This window comes from Glycine max, chromosome 2 (genome assembly GCF_000004515.6).
Source record: "Glycine max cultivar Williams 82 chromosome 2, Glycine_max_v4.0, whole genome shotgun sequence".
NCBI classification, from domain to species: Eukaryota; Viridiplantae; Streptophyta; class Magnoliopsida; order Fabales; family Fabaceae; genus Glycine; species Glycine max.
The window spans coordinates 1813188-1833067 of NC_016089.4; the positions used below are offsets into that span (position 1 = coordinate 1813188).

At 32.4% G+C, this 19880-nt stretch overlaps 3 protein-coding genes across 6 annotated transcripts; 1 reads left to right on the forward strand and 2 right to left on the reverse strand.

Annotated features, from left to right (window-relative positions):
* The first annotated feature begins 337 nt into the window (after positions 1–337).
* Positions 338–2331, forward strand: LOC100809263 (pentatricopeptide repeat-containing protein At2g02750). The gene has a single exon (XM_003519720.4). It carries the CDS (start codon positions 418–420, stop codon positions 2329–2331), a length of 1914 nt encoding a protein of 637 aa, XP_003519768.2. The 5' UTR covers positions 338–417.
* Positions 2332–2390: 59 nt separating this feature from the next.
* LOC100779500 (SNF1-related protein kinase regulatory subunit gamma-1-like) lies at positions 2391–5912 on the reverse strand. Of its 3 annotated transcripts, none has more exons than XM_006574494.4 (6): positions 5785–5912; positions 4590–4766; positions 4043–4485; positions 3415–3681; positions 3166–3338; positions 2391–2710 (listed from the first exon to the last, which is right to left on the reverse strand). In XM_006574494.4, the coding sequence occupies exons 2-6, from the start codon at positions 4756–4758 to the stop codon at positions 2431–2433; spliced, it is 1332 nt and encodes a 443-aa protein (XP_006574557.1). In that variant the 5' UTR covers positions 4759–4766; positions 5785–5912; the 3' UTR covers positions 2391–2430. The 3 variants fall into 3 exon arrangements, with proteins under 3 accessions (XP_006574557.1, XP_040866231.1, XP_006574558.2); XM_041010297.1 differs by having other exon boundaries at positions 4590–4760; positions 5785–5862; XM_006574495.4 differs by lacking the exon at positions 5785–5912 and adding an exon at positions 5550–5736.
* An 856-nt stretch (positions 5913–6768) lies between these two features.
* On the reverse strand, positions 6769–15575 carry LOC100809801 (WRKY transcription factor 72A). Of its 2 annotated transcripts, none has more exons than XM_014764342.2 (4): positions 15452–15570; positions 9490–10008; positions 9052–9165; positions 6769–8404 (listed from the first exon to the last, which is right to left on the reverse strand). In XM_014764342.2, the coding sequence occupies exons 1-4, from the start codon at positions 15503–15505 to the stop codon at positions 7562–7564; spliced, it is 1530 nt and encodes a 509-aa protein (XP_014619828.1). In that variant the 5' UTR covers positions 15506–15570; the 3' UTR covers positions 6769–7561. The 2 variants fall into 2 exon arrangements, with proteins under 2 accessions (XP_014619828.1, XP_040866208.1); XM_041010274.1 differs by having other exon boundaries at positions 7330–8404; positions 9490–10758; positions 15452–15575.
* Between the last annotated feature and the right edge of the window lie 4305 nt (positions 15576–19880).

The window sequence follows — 19880 nt, forward strand, 5'->3', positions numbered from 1 at the left end:
GATACTCCATCATGGCTTTTTATTTTATTTTGAGGATGAAAATATTAATGACTATATATCCTGTTTAGTGATTTTGTGTCATCTACAAAATTTAGTTAATTCTTAATTGAAGCTTCCCAAGTTCTCAAAGTTGGCCTCTCCTGATTAATCATTGACTTAAAAAATATTCGTGATCTCTATCTAGTAAAAATGATATTATTTCGTAATTCAAAATTTATAGTATATTATAATGGTATAACTAATTACTTACCTCTCTTAATTTCCATTTTTTGAATGTACAGAATGTCCAAATATTTTATTTCCTTTTATTTTATTTTATGCAAGACTATTTACCAAGGCATAGCTTAAGGAGATGCACCCTTGATTCATTCGTTTACTCACGAAAAGAGCCAAATCAGAGTTGCATGGACACAAAACATGCAACATAACATTAGCAACTCAAAGTCAATGAGGAGAGATCACATAACATTAGCAAAACTCGTATCAGATGGCTTCTACAGAGAAGCACTCTCCCTCTTCTCCCACCTCCATTCTTGTTCTTCCCACACCCTTCACTCTTTCACCTTCCCCACTCTCTTCAAAGCATGCACCAACCTCCGTTCCCCTTCCCACACCCAAACCCTCCATGCCCATCTCCTCAAAACCGGTTTCCATTCCGACCCTTATGCTTCCTCCGCCCTCACTGCCGCCTACGCCGCCAACCCTCGCCATTTCCTCGACGCACTCAAGGCGTTCGACGAAATGCCCCAACCAAACGTCGCATCTCTAAATGCTGCACTTTCTGGCTTCTCGCGAAACGGGCGTCGCGGAGAAGCTCTCCGGGTGTTCCGGCGAGCTGGGTTGGGCCCCTTGAGGCCCAACTCGGTCACTATTGCGTGCATGCTCGGCGTTCCTCGTGTGGGTGCCAACCACGTTGAGATGATGCATTGCTGCGCGGTGAAGTTAGGGGTTGAATTTGATGCCTATGTTGCCACCTCGCTTGTAACTGCGTATTGTAAGTGTGGAGAGGTGGTTTCGGCTTCTAAGGTGTTTGAGGAGTTGCCTGTTAAGAGTGTGGTGAGTTACAACGCTTTCGTTTCGGGTTTGTTGCAGAATGGGGTTCCTCGTTTGGTGTTGGATGTGTTTAAGGAGATGATGAGGGGGGAGGAGTGTGTGGAGTGCAAACTCAATTCAGTGACGTTGGTGTCTGTTCTTTCTGCGTGTGGTAGTCTACAAAGTATTCGTTTTGGGAGGCAGGTTCATGGGGTTGTTGTGAAACTTGAAGCAGGTGATGGGGTTATGGTGATGACTGCACTTGTAGATATGTATTCAAAGTGTGGTTTTTGGCGTTCTGCTTTTGAGGTTTTCACAGGGGTGGAAGGGAATAGGAGAAATTTGATCACTTGGAATTCCATGATTGCGGGAATGATGTTAAATAAAGAGAGTGAGAGAGCTGTTGATATGTTTCAAAGGCTGGAATCTGAAGGGTTGAAGCCTGATTCAGCTACTTGGAATTCCATGATCAGTGGGTTTGCACAACTAGGGGAGTGTGGGGAAGCTTTTAAGTACTTTGGGCAAATGCAGTCTGTTGGTGTGGCTCCATGTTTGAAAATTGTTACTAGCCTTTTGTCAGCATGTGCAGATTCATCTATGTTACAGCATGGAAAAGAGATACATGGGTTATCTTTAAGAACTGATATCAATAGGGATGATTTTTTGGTAACTGCTCTGGTTGATATGTACATGAAATGTGGGCTTGCTTCTTGGGCACGAGGAGTTTTTGATCAGTATGATGCAAAACCAGATGATCCGGCATTTTGGAATGCAATGATTGGTGGGTATGGAAGAAATGGAGACTATGAGTCTGCCTTTGAAATCTTTGATGAAATGCTGGAAGAAATGGTTCGACCAAACAGTGCAACATTTGTCAGTGTTTTATCTGCTTGCAGCCACACGGGTCAGGTTGATAGAGGGTTGCATTTTTTCAGAATGATGAGAATAGAGTATGGCTTGCAGCCAAAGCCTGAGCATTTTGGTTGCATAGTTGATCTTTTAGGTCGGTCTGGTCGATTGAGTGAAGCTCAAGACCTGATGGAGGAATTAGCAGAGCCTCCTGCATCTGTTTTTGCTTCTTTGCTTGGTGCTTGTAGGTGTTACCTAGATTCCAATCTTGGGGAAGAAATGGCCAAGAAGCTTCTAGATGTAGAACCAGAAAACCCTGCTCCTCTGGTGGTATTGTCTAACATATATGCTGGACTGGGAAGATGGAAGGAAGTAGAAAGAATAAGAGGGGTGATCACGGATAAGGGACTGGACAAACTCTCTGGCTTTAGCATGATAGAACTTGCATGAAAAATACTTAAACAGTAAAAATTAAAATAAAATGTTTTCTCAGATAACATAAGAGTTTGTTACGTTTGGAATGTTTCATCTATTTAAACTTCCATAAAATCACTGATTCAACATCTCTTTCACCGCAAATCCATAGTAATCGTCAAAATTGTAAGGAGGTTCGGTGACAAAACAAGAGATCACATCTCTCAGTGTAATGACTCCAACTACTTCATCCTGCCCATCTACTACATAAATCCTGTGAATAGACTGAGAAGCAAGAGTATGGATCACACCCTGCAGTGTTGAGTCAGGCTTGCATGTTATGGATTGGGTAACTTTTCCAGTTTGAAGGGATGACGAGACAATTTTGTTCATGAAATTCATCACAGTCAACTTCCTGAAAGTCAAAATAGAGGAGCAGTAAAGGAGAACATTTCAGTTAAGCAATTAGTTCAGTTACATGTTACAAGCTTCTGTAATGACCAGAGGTGCACTTATTGTTTGTTTTCCTCAATTTTAAAAATGAAAATCACCTCATACAGACACACTCATGCCCTTTTATATTAAGTAGATAATCATATAGCCCTGGTTGATTATATTCTATTTAAATTTGTCATAATTTGTTTGGTTATCTTCTATTTTGTTTTTACTGAAAACTATCTTGTATTTTTGAGTTTCCCTCATAACCAGTTTTATATGCTTCTCGTCTTCTCCCAAAGTGAATTTTATTGTTGAAACTGTAAAATACATTTTCATCTGATTTTGGAGTTGTTAGAGAGTGGCATATATGTCTTACTAATTGTTGTCAAAGAAGTATCCCATGCAGATTCAAGATTTTTTACTTCGTCTTACCTAAAATTGGTGAAAAGCTCAGGCCTTAGAAGTAAGTGTCTGATGTCTCGTATGCTCAAGTTTCCAACAATTCTCTTCTTTGGCCCCTCTACTATAGGAAGACCACCAATTTTATTATCCCTCATCTGCTTGAAAGCTTCAAGAATCAATTCATTGCTCTGGATGCTAATAACCTGGACAGGAAGAAAAATGAAGATTTTAAAACCTTTAAGCAAAGGGAAGCTTAAAATTTAAAACACCAATCCTTGCCTCATCAGTAGACATAAATGGAAGTCCCAGATCAGCTATACGCTTTTCCGCAATGCAGTCAAACCAATCTCTTCCTTTGCATCCCTCGAGACCTTGGACAACTGCTGATTGAGTAATGAAGTTTACAATGTCAGGCTTACCTGTTTCTATCACAGGTACATTCCTCAGCCTGTACTTTGAGAGAAGCAGCAGGACAGTCAACATAGCACTATTTCTTGCAACTGGAACAAAAGGAGCCCATCGGTATGATTTAATTATTGATCGCACCTGAAACCAAAAATCAACATAAATGTATCTTTTTCTTTCCAATGTGGAGGTAAGGAAAGAATTTTGCTGACCTATAATTAGCTCAATAATGTAAAAATAAATAAAAAAATTCCCAAATGGATTATGCAAGAATACATCCACCATTTTTCTGTGAAATGGATATGATTGACTACAAACACAACAAAAGCCAAATAAATAGCTAACTAGCCTAGCTCTGCTGGCACTGGCCTCCTCTATTAGTGAGATATCCTAACTTAAAAATATTTCTTCCCAACCCATCAATACCAAGAGAGAAAATGCTTACATAAGCATAAAAGCCAAGAATATGCAGTTCCAGAATCTCTGGCATTATCATGCTTACCGTTGTTGACTTGAAGGGTTCTTCTTCCAGTATTATTTTGTAAAAGTCCTCTCCTAGGTTATCAGCTGCTTGAGGTGCATCTTTAGCCACCACTCTATCTGCAGCAATGCCACCTGCCAGTGCAGCACCTGCTGCAGCAGCGGTTAGCCCAGCAATTGCTGCAGGACCTGTCACTCCCAATGCTAGCGCTCCCATAGCACCAGCGGCTCCTGCACCAACTCCAGCAGCTGTTGCTGTACCTACCAATAGTGCTTTGTGTGCAAGTTCTGCACCCTCCAGCACCCAGAGAATGATTGCTGAATAATCTATGATGCCAAGGTACCTTCTTCTCCAATCTGAACTATTAGCTGCTTCTGGGTCTTTAACTGGAGCTGATAAAATGTTGCTTTCAGATAGAATCTTAACTGCTTCACCAATGGGCGTGTCTGCTAGAATTTCAATCACTACCAAAGTATTTTACATGTTAGTGTTTTTGGCCATGAAGGTATTAAATGCATAAGGTAACAGTGATGGAATGAATGCTTTTTAATGGTTAGCCCCTCCTTACCTTTTCCACTAGGAACTGCTGGAAAAGAAGAAACAGGAATCTTTGCAAATGCATCTGTCAAGGTCTCCTGCAGAGACAGTGGTAGCTTCTTTCTGGATTGTATGGTTTCGAAATAGGTATCACACTTTGGAAGTGTGGTGCTGGTTCTGTACTCTTGTTCTTGCGCCATATCTGGAACTAAAGACATGTATTGCTATTAATTAATGTTTCGATAATTTTCTTGAAATTACAGAATTGTAGACGTAGAAATATCTAGACCCTCAGCATGGTTTACATAAAAAATAAAGCTATCACTTTCTGGTGTCAAAAGTTAGCAGGAATCATGGGATGTTATCACATTTTTAAACAGCTTTTGCAACCACACCCAACACAATGCTTTTGAACTGTTAAGATGAACAGATTCTGTTGTCATTTTGGTTCATTCATCTCTCTCATCTTAATCACCCCCTGGATTTTGTTTCTCCCGAATATGAAAATGAATGACAAGTGACTGGAAATCCTAGATGGCTTAATAGTATGGTTTCATGTGGCAATTCTATGTATTACATTTTCTTTGGTTGGAAGTTATACTCATATTGGAAAGTGACTTGGTATGATACCCCTGCAAGATTCAACAATGTAACTCTTCGATCTATTTATCGTCTGGAAGAACTAGTAATCATAATTACTCATCTCCTATATCATATAGAACACTAGGCCATAATTGGCATTTCCACCTAATATGATGTTTGATTGGAATGGCTAAATCAAAATAATTCGTGTATCATAACGGATGAATTTGAATTACAATATTTGGTTGAGAAATTGTTTATTATAGGATGCATAAAAATGAAACCGATTTTGATTTGAAATCATGAAACTATATATGGAAAGATAAATAAATGTAGATTGAACAACAGATTTTGATTTGAAATCATGAAACCAGGAAAAGATAAATAAATGTAGACAGAGTGAACTTACTGCTTGAAATGCTTCTAGTGCATGAATAACAGAATTTGATTTGGAACCATGACACTATATATGGAAAGATAAATAAATGTAGATTGAACAACAGATTTTGATTTGAAATCATGAAACCATAGATTGAACTTAGTGCTTGAAATGGTTATAATGCATGAATAACAGAATTTGATTTGGAACCATGAAACTGTATATGAAAAGATAAATAAATGGAGATAGATTGAACATGACGTACCTGTCAGTATGTGAATGAATGCCAACAGATTCAGACCCTTGTTGGAGTTTTAATTCTGTGGTCTATTGGAAAAGCAGTTATGTGTGGTTTTTTTGAATGACTGCTGGGGGTTGCTAGCAATGCCAAGTGTTGTTATATTACATGTGTCAGTGGCTGATTGAACCATTTGTTAACTGCTAATTGTTTTTCATCCCTTTAGATGATCACTCTCACCCGCTATTGGAAAACAGATTCAGACACTCTTACCTCTGGATTTTGTCATCAACAAACGTCTCCAGCAAAACTTAGCAGGCCCAAAATTCACCCGTAAGCCAATGGCTCATGGACGGAACCAGTGCACCAACTACGTGGGTGTTTTCTAGTTTTTCATTTCATAATTGATTTTTTATATTAACTATTTTTTTTTAAAGTGGAGATGTATTAATATTAATTAATTAGATAAAAAGATATTAAAAAAAATAGAATCTCAATATTTTTTAAGATGACACTGAAAAGTTATATAAACTATTACCAAATTTAATATCTCTGTCTAAATTAAATAACTTACGTTATGTAGTGTAGTTTTTGTGTTTTGCTTTTCTTTTCCTTCATGAACAAAAAAAAAAACTTCGTAATTCTTACATGAAGCCATTAAAATTTAAAGCTATCTTATGCATAGAATTAGAGGCAGTTAACTAAAGGTAGTTTGATCCTATTTCATTATAAGCAGTTTGTCATCTTCTCACCATTCCGAAATGCTTACCATGTTTGTTTTTCTTTCACATTTTGCTCACTTGTTACCGTAATTAACGTCGAGTCTCGCTAGAAGCTGCATGCTAGAGTAGAGACTCCCCCTCAAACCTCAAGGGAACTTTATCAAGCCAAATTGCATGGGCAATGATTGCTTTATATATATATATATATATATATATATATATATATATATATATATATATAAAATCCCATCCATATATACCTCAACAACAATAATAAATAAATGTTATCTACAAAATAACAACTTCATTATACAAAGGGAAATAGTAAATAGTATTACACCGTGCTATAATCTCAATGGAAATTTGGCAATTGTGAATCAAACAACCTTGAAAACTGCTGATCAATGCCCTTCAATATTCGTTTCGATGCAATTTTAGCTTTCTTATTTTTTAAAATTTATTATTTTAATCTTCTTATTTTTAAATAGAGATATTTAATTTTTCTATTTTTTAAAATCTACAATTTTAATTATTTTATTTCAAAATAGAGTATTTAGTATCTTACTTTTTATAAAATCTTTAATTTTAGTCATTCGCTAAACTGGAAACCTTGATTGTTAAGATATTAATTGATCATAACATAAATTAAATAAATAATCTTGTGTCATGTTACTAAATTGGGATCACACCTGATTGACTTTTTTTTATCAATTAACACTTTTTAAAATTGATGGAAGGATCAAAACTATAAATTTTATAAAACTGGAGGATTAAATATCTTTATTTTAAAATAAAAAACTAAAATTATGGATTTTAAAAATATAAAAATTACATGTCTTTATTTTAAAATAAGAAAATCAAAATTATAGATTTTAAAAAATAAAAAAACTAAAATTACATTGAGTCATTCCTTTCTATTTGCCAAAACAAAACCTGGAAAACCATAGATGTAACTTTCATGGATGTCCTTTGTAGGTTATGTCAAGCTCCTTTTTCACCTCTTCGGTTCTCATTTAAAATTGAAATCAACTCTACCAACATCTTATACAAACAGACACATACACAATGCTTTAAGTTTTGTTTCACTTCCATTGCTCCGGTAGTGGTAGTGGAAATATACTTGAGTTTCCTATACTATTTTCACTGCGTAGCAGCTTTAAGTTCATCAGTTCTGCATTCTCAAGAACATGATTTTCTCTTAACCTACCACCACTAGCTTCATTGCCAACATATGCTGTGAGAGCAGTTGCTAGTGCTGATTGAAATTTTGGGTTGCTTGTGATTATTGCCTCAGTTGCAGCAACAATGGGATTAGGGAAAGAATGCTGAGAAATGGTACTATTGTTGCTCATGTAAATAGGTTGATGGAGATGCCCTAGAGAATGTGGTTGATTTTGATTTCCCGTGTTTAACATGTAATTACCACCATGGTGTCTATTTTGAGAAAGTGTTCCAGAGTTGAAGTAACCACTATAACTGTTCCAAGGTGATTGCGGCATGCTAGAATGCAGAGGAGAGAAACCTGAGGAAAAGTTAAGGTTTGTTGATGAGTATTTTGGCATGCAAGTGAAGCTTGAGTTTGAGGAAGAAGTTGGAGGTGTTGTAAGATCTAAAGTGATTGTGGGGTGAGAATTCAAGGTTGAAATGGATGAGTTGGGGAAGTAGAATTGTTGTGGTCTTGAAACTTGGTGTGTAGAGAAGTTTAGAGCATTATTAGGGTTGTAATAAGGAGCACTAGAGTTGATGATGGAGGATATAGCTGAATCAACTAATCCATGTTGTGAACTCAATGAGGGAGATTGGAGCATGGAAGCTGCAGCAGAAGTTGTGCAGGCCATTGCAGTGGCTGACATAGGAAGAGGGTGATTGTGAGTTCCTTCATAGGTGGTAATCAATATGGACATGTCTTCAGCACATCTTTGCACCTGAAAATTAATTAATTACAAGAAAATGATATTAATTAATAACATGTTTAGTAAAATTAGCTTATAAGCTATATAAGTTAAGAGCTGAAACCTTGTAAGCTAATTATAGTAACTTATATCAAACACACCAATTTTTGGATTCTAATTTCAGCTTAATTTGATGTCATAACATCAATAAAAAAGTTAAGAAAACCAGTACTATTCAAACCTGATAAATCTACCTTTACTTTTACTAACTAATCACTTGAATGCCCAAGTACAAAGTGCTAGAAGTTAAAAAGATTTGAAGTGTGATAGTGTAGTGAAGTTTAGAGGAAATAGAGTACCTTACTAGCTATTAGGCTTCCCATCCCATGGCACAATTAAATTAGCAACTCAATTTTTATTAATCTATCTAATCTAGTCCAATGTAATATATAAAATAGTGAAAATTGAGATACTACTTAAGAGAAACAAATTGAAAGAGTAAAGAAAATGAAAGAAATAAAATTAATTATTAAATACATGACTGCATGCATGCATCATATGTATCTAGACTAATTGTTAATTTTCATTGTTTTCTATATGCCCATCGAAAACAAAATTTATTGTTTTCTATTCTGCTATGTTTATTTATTATTCAAAACAAGTCATTAGAGGATTCATACCTGTTTTCTTACAGGACAAGATGGAGAAGCAGTGCATCGATAGTAAGCTCGGGGGCATGGATTTCCTTTGGCCATTTTCTGTCCATATTTTCTCCAATGGCACCCATCATTCATCTGTATAAAAATTGAATAAATCATGCAAGTTTTAATTTCAGTTTTTTTGTTTATAAATTAATTAAAAACAATATCGCAATATTATAAAAATGATAATAATCCGGTTGCAAGTTTTTTAGACTAACCTTGCATCTTGACACCTTCCTAACTTACGCTTTTATTTTCTCTTCCAATATTTGTTTTCTTTAGGATTGATTTCTTTGAATTTAATATTTCATTTAAACGTGTTCATGCAATAAAATCAATCCTAGCCATATATTGTCAAGAATAAGCAATATATCACTATCTTACATAACATCATTAATCAATAAACATGTTACTAACCGTTTGGGTATCACATCTGGCTCTAATAGAAACCCTAGTCTTCTTGGGCTGATCATGTTGAGAAACTTCACTTTTATCCACACTTTTCATTGTCTTCAAAACTTTACTGGGTGGCCACATCTCAGTTGGTTCCTCTTCCTTCCCTCTCTCACCAACAAAGCTACTTTCAGTGGTGGAATTATTTGCAGTCAATTCATCTTGATCTACAGGGTCCAAATTGATATCTAACCCAAGCACAAGTCTTTTATTATGCACATCCTCATCTTCTGTCTTTTCAATTCCATTTTTGTTTTTCAATATTTTCTCATCCTTGGTAGGCTTGCCTTTTGATATTGATATCCCAAGAGAAAGTGACACAAGTTCACTTTCTTCATTTTCCTCATCATGGCTAAACACACCTTTAGCATTTGTAGCATCTTCAGGTTTATCTTGTTGAAGAATCTCAAAGAATTCTAACATCTTGTTTTCTTCTCTAGCCTCTCCCATTGTTTCCCCTTTAGCTGATTCAAGATCTTGATTCTGCATGAAATAATGACAACACATATACAAGAGACAAATATTTATAATTAAGACTATATAGTATAATATTAGCAAGTGATTACTACTTTTTTATGTGATCAGATCGAGAGAGGAAAAGAGATGAAGGAATGAAAGGTAATTCGAGTATATAATAATTCCTGGGTGATGAGTGCAATTGAAAAATGAGATTTCTTATGAGATTTAAACACGTATGGTCAAAATGCAATTGATTACTTTATACTTTTGTGCATTGAAAAAAAAAAAAAACGGTTATCATGTTGGTGTAAGCGTGTGTGTATAGTATACTATGCATGCGTCTTTTACACTTCTGGGTTTTGGGTTGACTCCATAGCTACACTGTGCGTTGAAAGTGTTTATCTTGATTTAGGACTACTTAATTATCACATTAATTGTTTAATTAATTTGAGCCGGGTTAAGTAGGGCAACTAATAAAATCTTGTTCTGAGTTAACTTTTAACCTAATTATTATAATTATAATTAATTTTAGGAATTTAAATTTAACTTCATTATTTTAAGATAATATAAATCAATAACAAGTTTTTTTTATTTCATTAATAAATGTAATCCTTCTTATTAGTCCTCTAAAATTATAATATCATTGCACTAATTTGAAATTTTATAAGGAAATTAAATATAAAAGAAGTGTAATACAGTAATGTGAAACAAACATTACATACTGTACAAATATCATGCCTTTCGTGAACTCCAGTGTCGATGTGACCATCCCACCTATACCAAAAACATATAAAGACGACTTTTGACCAAATTATTCGTGTGTGCTAGTTTTTCAACATTTCTCCAGAAAATAGGGAGGAAAAGTAGAAGCATATATTCTAACATAATTTCAGCTTTAAGGTCTACAATATTCTAGTTCTAAATAAATTGTTTTTGTCTATCTAAAAACACGGTTAATTAATTCCATCCCTCCTCCCCCTTTGTTAGAAAAATCGGTTCCTCAGTGAAAAGGAGAAGCTGAAATATATTTTTTCCAATGGGAGAAAAGTAAGAATGTATATTTAATTGTAATAAATTTACTTTCTATTTTATTTTTTAATATTTTATGAAGTATTCAAATAAATTTATATAAAAGGCATTAGTGTTTTTTTATTTATTTAATAAGTAGAAATTAAGATGTGTAAGAACATATTATAAGAGAATATTCTAAATTATTAATTTTTTAAAAGATTAATTAAGTTTTTAGTCTTAATTTTTTTAAAAAAAATTAAGTTTTAGTCTCTAAAAAAAAATATTAACTAAACAAGGTTCCTTGAAGCTTTTTTGTGTCACGATTTTTAGTTCCTATGTTAAATGACGACCGGACAGGCTATGAAACTATCATTGTTGTATTTAAATTATTTAACTGGGAGTTCATTTTCTTATGACTTTTAACTGCCAGAATTTAATCACACATTATTTGCAGTGACTAAACTAGGTCACACAAGATAGATTGCATGATCAACATTAAAAAAGAAAGAATCAAGCAAAAGAGTCATCAACTCTAGAGACACGAAAACATATAACCAAAACCATTCTCATCATCACCATCAAAATAGTGAAGTTTAAAACTGGGCAAGATTTTCAGATCTGATCTTCCCACACAAAAAGGAACACCCTCACGCTCTCAGTATCCCTCTTTTAAATCTAATCTTCCTCCAAGGACTCCACCCTCAAACCCTCGCCTGTAGCTCAGATGTTATGAACGTGATATGTGTTTCTATTTTTTTTTTTTTTTTTGTTGGTTCAAGTTGAAAACAAGTTTGATTTGGATGTTTCAGTTGTATAGTGTTTCAAGTTTATCGTCTTGTACGTTCAGAGGTTTCATTTTGGAAGAATACAAGTTTGAATGTGTTAGGGACCAGTTTTGGAGGTTTTTAATAGCAGGAAATAACTTTTAAAAGTAAACACTATTATGAGATATATTTTTTTAGTGATTTTTAGTCCTCAGAAAATAACTCCCATTAAATAATTAAAAATATAATATATGGCAGTTCTAGAGGCCATCATATCGCCATATAACAATACATTATAACGTTATAACGGTATTAAAAACTTCAAAAACCTTCATTCTAACATTTTATTTAAAGAATAAAACTTAAAATTTTAAGAAATTCAGAAAGTTAATTAATTGGGTAAAGAATTTTTTTCCCGTAAGATATAATAGGAGTTCAAGTACATTATCTCAGTGCAATTCTGGGCAACATTTGTAATAATAAGCCACGTACACGTGGTGTATTTTTGTAAAATATAAAAATAAAAAAAATGTGGCCGGTATATATATATATATATATATATATATATATATATATATATATATATATATATATATATATATATATATATATACTTTCCAACATATCTTCAATTATAAAATCATTAGTGAGACTAATCAATTAAAAGTAAGACTTACATATATATATATATATATATATATATATATATATATATATATATATATATTCTTATACATGTACTGTAATATAATATGTATTGAGCCAACCGCAACTTTTCTTATTTCTGTTGTCGACAATATGCATGCATACAACCATTGTTTGTCTGAACAATCATATTCTGCATTTCAATTGACTTTCATTCATATGATGAGTTGAATTGAGCACGGGCATAAAATAGAGACAGTTGGTGCTTTGTGTGGGGTTCTCCATATACTAGCTTCTGTTTATAGTATATTAATTTATGTAAGACACGATAATACAGTCTTTTAATTTCCCCAGCACACTTAATTCAAGTGGAATTTTTTCACTTAAAATTTTTAATTTTTTATTTGCTAGATCAAAATCTTCTTTTTTTTTCCGCTTAATTTTACTAATTAAAATATCACATTTCAATTGAAATAAAAATAAATTCATTTTTCTCTCCACGAACTTCAATCCTACCTCCTACAAAATCTTTCAAAATTCCTACCAAATTCTTAACCTTTAAACTTATAAAACGACTTTATATCCCAAATTAATCATAAATCTCAAATATTTAGATACGATAAAAATGAGAATTTGGGAGTTTCAAGTAGGAAAAAAAATAATAGAAGGACCAAATTTTTTTAACTTTAAAATTAAATATAGAGAAAATTAATTTGAAAAAAAGAAGCTTGAACGATCAAAATCATACATAGCCCAAACTAAAAGGACAACAAAATGCAATTAAGCTAATCAATTATTAAAGTAGTTACTTATCATTAAATACCTCTTTAAATATATAACTACTTTTGGTGTACTTGCATTTTTTTAATTTTTTTTTTATAATTTCCCCCAAAATATACTGATCTGACCATCGATCGGTTGCCCAAACGTCCAAACATAATTTTATCATATAGGATAATGTTCTTAGCGTGTGTTTAGTTTCCTATGGTCACAATACCAAAAAGTTGCCTATAGTTGCTTTAAAAAAAACTTAAATATGTTGTTGATTCATGATATATATTTTATTTTTATGTTTGATTTTTGATAAATTTTTATTTTGAATTGGCTCCTTGATATTTGAAAAGTTTTATTTTAGACTCTTGCTACAAGTTAGGTGATGACATGCCCATTAAATATTTGATAAGACGATTTGTGACGGCTCAAAAATTGACACTATTTGTTAAAAATCGCTAGGTATGGTAAAATTTCATTTTTCTTCATCTTCCAAAGTAGAAATGAAACAATTTTCAAATTTTCCATTTCTTTCTTCTTCTTCTTCTTCTTCTCTCTTGCCCGAATAACAAGTTGAAAAACGCAGTTTTAACTCCAGCATCATCTTCTTGTTCTTCTTGTGTTTGCCTTTCATTTTATAAATTGTAAAAATTTCACAACACAAATTTTTCACGCGTGACACATCACCAACCTCTCTCACTCTGCATCTCGAGCTACATATACATCCTCTCTCACTCTTATTCTTCCTCCTCACTAACCTCACCCGCCTCTACGTCACGATCCAATCCAAAAGAGACCCTTACATAATTCTCTGCTTCTTAATCCTCCTCGTTCAACCTTCTTCTTCTTTGACCCAACAACCCCCCAATTTAGACCTCGATAACATCTACTTCCTTTGCGACGCCCACGTTGTCTTTGTTGCCGCTGTCGACAATGGCGACTCCCATGTGCAACTCACACGCCCCACCCCTTCCTTCTCTAGCATCCTCCGCCATCGCGAGCCCCTGGCTTTCTCCGACCCCACATCCCTCTCCACGAAGTTCTCCTTCTTTGTCTCTGTGATGGCCACGGCCTCCTTGTCCTTGCCGCCAACGACAACGTCTCAAACTATGTTGGCATGGAGTTCGACACCTCCAAGGACGACAACGTTGGAAACCCGAACGCGAACCATGTCAGCATCATCAACATCCTCTCTCACTCTACATATGGTGGGGGAGACGTTGGAGGTGTTTAACGAAATGATTAAGAGAAGTTTATCATTTATTTTTTTACTTTAATTGATTCTGACGGTTTTTAACCGTCAAAAAATTTAAATTTGATTTTAGAACAAAAACAATTTTTGAGTCACCACAAATCGTGCTATCAAATATTTAATAGACATGTCATTACTTAACTAACGATCGAGATCTAAAACAGGATTTTTCAAATATCAAGAAGTCAATTCGAATGAAAAATTTATCAGAAATCAAACACAAAAATCGAGTATATATAATAAATAAAAACATATTTAAGTCAAAAAAATAAAGTTGCCTATATTCATTACATACATTAATTACGAGAAGAAAAAAAGCATAAAACCAAAAAAATCCTTGCGTTAACCTAAAAATATTTATTACTTAGTCTCTCTTTTTTTTTTTTACGTTATTACTTAGACTCTATTCTAATTCTAAAAATTAAAAACAAAACACACGCTAAAATGTTTAAGGTGAGTCGGTCTGCTTCCTCATTCATAGTAGGATTCAATCCAATACCTTGGCTACTATATAATTCACGCTGCAAAGTACATACAAACTAATTTTTCAATCTTCTAGAAGAACCTATTACCCATTATTGTAGCTCACAAAACATTTCATTAACACTATCTGAAGTATGAGATATTTGACTCAATAATGGGAAAAATGACTAATTCTCACCATGTGTAGAAACAAACAAATCATCCGAAAAACACATCAAGATATGCTTTTTGAATTTTGAGGTGATTTATTGATCAAATTCAATGGTCCTATGATAGAAATTAGGCTAATTAAAATCGACATACACGCACCATTAATTCCTAACTGTAAAGATCGTTCACTCCTGCAGCCACACGTGTGAATGAGTTATAAGTAAATTAAATTAACTACCTTACTTTGGAAAAAAAGTTGAAGCAGCTAATTATATACAGATACCCAGAAATGGAATACGAATGTGAAATAGATATATAATTTCAAAAAGCATCAAAGTTCTTTGGAAAGAAACACATTCAATAAAAGATTTTAGAGCAAAGAAAATCACACCTTCACATTGATCTCTTCATCACCATTAGAATCCAAGAAGTTATTATCTTCCATTACTAGTACCGTATATATATGATATCTCGGAGGAGAAGAGCAAAGTTTAGTTTCTATGGCGACAAATTTTCTCTACGAGCCTGGCTTCTTATATACTATAGCTCTCAGATGTTCACATAAATATATTATATATATATATATATATATATATATATATATATATATATATATATATATATATATATATATATATATATATATATATATATATATATATATATATATATATATATATATATATATATATATATATATATATATATATATATATATATATATATATATATATATATATTAGTTGGCTTTCTTGTAGATAAAAAAATAACATATTATAATTCTGGATTTCAACGTTCATGAGAGAGATTGGAGAAATATTTTATTATATAGAACTCATGCCACTTGAGGTAGGATTGAGGATTCATCTATTTGTCAAAGTTCACCGCATGCATTCAACATCCTTGACAATGATCACCAACTGTCAAATTTTATGAATTTAAGGTGAAATAATAAACAAGGACTTTTATACAAGGGGATTGGTAACATACTCATGCCTATATTTTAGTTGGAGTATATTAGTAATTTACTATCTGATACCAACACTTTAGGACACAAAAAACTTATATCTCTTTTGTTTTAGTTATATTGAAGTCATTTAAGACTTTTTTTAAAAAAAAAAATACTTTTTCTCTTTTCACCGTCCTCCCCACTCTAACTCATTCCTCTCTCATCTTTCTTCCTCCTTCTCTCACGTCTGGGTCGGCAATGCTCATTTTCACGTATATATATATATATATATATATATAATTTCAATAACAAAAGTGAAAGTTATAGGATAAAAAATAAAACTTCATTTATAAGTCATACGATATTTATTCATTTGAAATTACGGGACTGTGTATCCTTGATCTTTAGTGTGACATACATTGTGTACTTTTCAGTCAATCTAGGGCCAAATAAGACCCAACACCCTACTACCGACTGAGACAGAGCCTAATGACATGAAGGGTATTAACGAATTGGAAAGGATTAACATCTTATCCTTGTTATCCTTCTGCAATATCTAATACATATCTTATCGTATTCAATTATATCTGTAGAATTCTATCATATCTCAATCATATTCTAGTTATGTCTTATCTATGATTAAGGTAATAATCATAAACTTTGGGAGCCTATATAAAGCACACAAGATGAGCAGAGAGTCAGAGAACACTAGATGTTCTAGGTAGGCTATACCTCTAATCCTAGATTGAGAAAACCTATATTCCTAAACAGTTATAAATTGCATCAGATAGGTGGATTCACACCTCTTACAATTAACGTAGTACACTGGTTCTTGGGGCATTAACAATTTGTTTAACTTTACACCGTTGCAAAGTATCATTTCTAATACATTTGTTAGGCGAATGATCAACCTTTCATTATATAATTATTATAGTTTATATAATAAGGAATCAAACTTTTGGAACTAAATAGATTTGACGTTGGAGAAATTCCTCAAGAATATATATTTTATAGAAATTAATCAAGGAGCAGGCAGGAGTAATTGACTCCTAACTAATGTGTGTGAATTGAAAAACAAATTAAAATTGTTACTAAATGATTGCTCAAGCATTAGTACATCATTCCAGCTAATGAAACATGAGAATACGAATATGTCCCTAATTTTCAAAGCCACTCCAACCTTTGAAGAGCCATTCCTGCTGCAGGCTAGCTGCATGGAAGAATTAAAGCATTCCAGCATTATAAGGATCGTTGCATACCTTAATTCTATGACCAACTTTAAGGGCCGGCAATGTGTATACGTGGATGTACATAATATACGTTAATTATTCACGGCTTATGAAGTTTCTCATTCCAATATTACTATTACTATAGTATTGATTATGCTTTTTTCTTTTAGGAGGGGGGAGTTGTTACTTGTTTTTCAAAGAACGGAATAAATCTTTGATATCAAAATATATTTACAACAAATCATAAATACTATTCAACTTTTTTTATTCATACAAATTAAAGATAGATACTAAAGATTTATAATAATTTATGTCATGTATTATGTTTAGTTAATTAAATTAGACTTTCTTCGTGTTAAAAAAAAAGAATATTCACATTGTATGTTTTTAAGATTTCTTATAAAGATTTATTATTATTTTCGATGAGGACAACTTCATAACAATATTATGGTTTAAAAAAAAATTACCATCTTAGTACACTACATAACTAATTGAAATAAACCCATTTGGTACTTAATTATGTTTAACAAGCTCCGTGTGCCTCTAAGAATATCTAATTTTTTGGTGCTGAGAATATCTAATAACTTTTGGTTCTTGAACCACATATATGATGTAGCCATATGTAACTCGAAAGGTAGCTGGCATATAGATGTACATAACCATTGTCTATAGGGGAAAATTAGTTTTGTCTGTAAGCAAAAAATTATTCAGGAGACAAACAAATTTTAGAAAACAGATCCAAATTTATTTTTGAAAACAATAAATAAACAAAACAACATGGATATATTAGTTTTGAAAACAATTTTCAAAAATCAATTATCAATTAATTAAATATGTTTTTTTTTTCAACTTCTGCAAATGATGCATGAGTCATCAAAGGAAGCAATTAATTACTTGTTATTTGGTCCAGGAAAGGAATGCTGATCAATGTGTGTGGCCTATATAGCAGTCGTCATCATGTTTGAAGATCCACTAAGTAATGCATGAAGCCGCATTACCTTGTCGCATAGATGTAATTAAAGGGCACCTGAAGTTTGAACTTTGAAGATGTCGGTCTTTTCACTGTAGTCAAGAAATTTTATCAGTTATATACATTTTATTTAATTTATTAGTAAAATTCATACGTATTAGATGCATACCACTACTACTATATAATATTTTTTATTTCCAAAATGACAAAACTTTGGGGGTAAATTGATTGGAGACTTTGGCAGTTGGCATTAAACCAATCTCATGAGCAGACATTTTTTTTCTATTTTGTTTTGTTGAAAGCATTATGATTATGATTTATATATGAAGGATATTCTTATTTTTAACCGATCAAAAAGTCTCTGTAAAAAAAAAACCAAAAAGTCTATACAATTACGTATCAGAAATAAACCCAATTGTCTTAACCTTCTAGCTTTCCATGAAATAAAATAAGACAGTTTTATGAAATCATTATGTTTGCACACCTAACTAAAGGAAATTATTATTACTATTATTATATATAAAAATCGTATTTATTAAGGGTACATTAATTAGGTAAATTATTTTTGTAAAGAAAAGTCGCATTTGAGTGTGAATTCTTCAAATACTATTTAGTTTCTGTTTGTTTTGTTGATCCAAAATCACGATCTTGTCTAAACAAAGTCAATTACAAAAGAATAGTGTTTGTTTGGTTACTATTTTCTCATTTTAAAATTCTGAAATGAGCAGAATTAATTTTAAGAATTTTTCTTAACATTTTTACATAAATTGATTTCAATTATGAGCTTTACAATAGGTGTTGAGTTTGAGTGTAGTTACGTCTAAGATAGGTGATTGTTTTATCTCCTTTTCTTATTGTGTAACTAAACTCTGATTATGAAATTGGTACTTCTGGTACCCAAATATATTCAATATTTTGATTTGCTGATAAAAAAAATTATGAGCTTTACAAATTATATTTTTAATTTGTACTCCAAAATAAATCTATTTTACTAGTTATACAAACTTATTTTTTCTTAATTTACTTTTAAAACATCATATTTAAATACAATTTATTCTTCTAAAATTGTTTTTTCTAAAATTTAAAAACGTTTATAAAAACCATTTTAAATCCTGTGGGGCTTTTTTAAGACTAGTTAAAATTATGTGGTTTGTGATAATTGCAATATCTAAACTCTTCTCTTATTTAAGATTTTGTTTGTGTCTTTTTGTTGTTAAAATTGAAAATGTGTGGTTTTTCTTTTTAGTTTATCATTTTGATAGGTTATATGTGCTCATGGATGGAGTATTTTGTAGGAACTTGAAGTGGATTGAATGACAACTTCAATGTTTGTGAAAGTTTGAAATGGAAAATGGTAACTGAAGTGTGCTCAAGCTCGAAAAGAAGGGCTTAAATTGAAATATTTTTTTTCGAGAGGAGAAATTAGCTTAAGCCAAATAACTTTTAGCTTAAGATGAATCAAGACAGAACACATTATTGCAAATTTGAAGAATCTATTTAAACCTGGAATTTTTTACTTAAGTAGATCTTTATTAAAGTACAGATTTTTAGGAATTCTATAAATAGGTGTGTGTTCCTTTTTTTATACCCAGCCGGTTTTGCTTTGTAAAAACAACCTATTTGTGTAAAATAGATTGTATCAAACATTACATGTATTTCTTTTAAAATATTG

Excerpts from the sequence above, each read along its gene's own strand:
- LOC100779500 (XM_006574495.4), bottom strand. The coding sequence starts at position 5,661 with ATGATTTCAAATCAAAATCTGTTGTTCAATCTACATTTATTTATCTTT. Across the intron at positions 4,767-5,549 it reads CACTAGAAGCATTTCAAGCA|TTCCAGATATGGCGCAAGAA; the intron begins GTAAGTTCACTC and ends ACATGTCTTTAG. Across the intron at positions 3,339-3,414 it reads CATTTATGTCTACTGATGAG|GTTATTAGCATCCAGAGCAA; the intron begins GCAAGGATTGGT and ends CTTCCTGTCCAG.
- LOC100809801 (XM_014764342.2), bottom strand. The coding sequence starts at position 15,505 with ATGGAAGATAATAACTTCTTGGATTCTAATGGTGATGAAGAGATCAAT. Across the intron at positions 10,009-15,451 it reads ATGAAGAGATCAATGTGAAG|AATCAAGATCTTGAATCAGC; the intron begins GTGTGATTTTCT and ends TATTTCATGCAG. Across the intron at positions 8,405-9,051 it reads CTTGTCCTGTAAGAAAACAG|GTGCAAAGATGTGCTGAAGA; the intron begins GTATGAATCCTC and ends ATTAATTTTCAG.
- LOC100809263 (XM_003519720.4), top strand. The coding sequence starts at position 418 with ATGCAACATAACATTAGCAACTCAAAGTCAATGAGGAGAGATCACATA.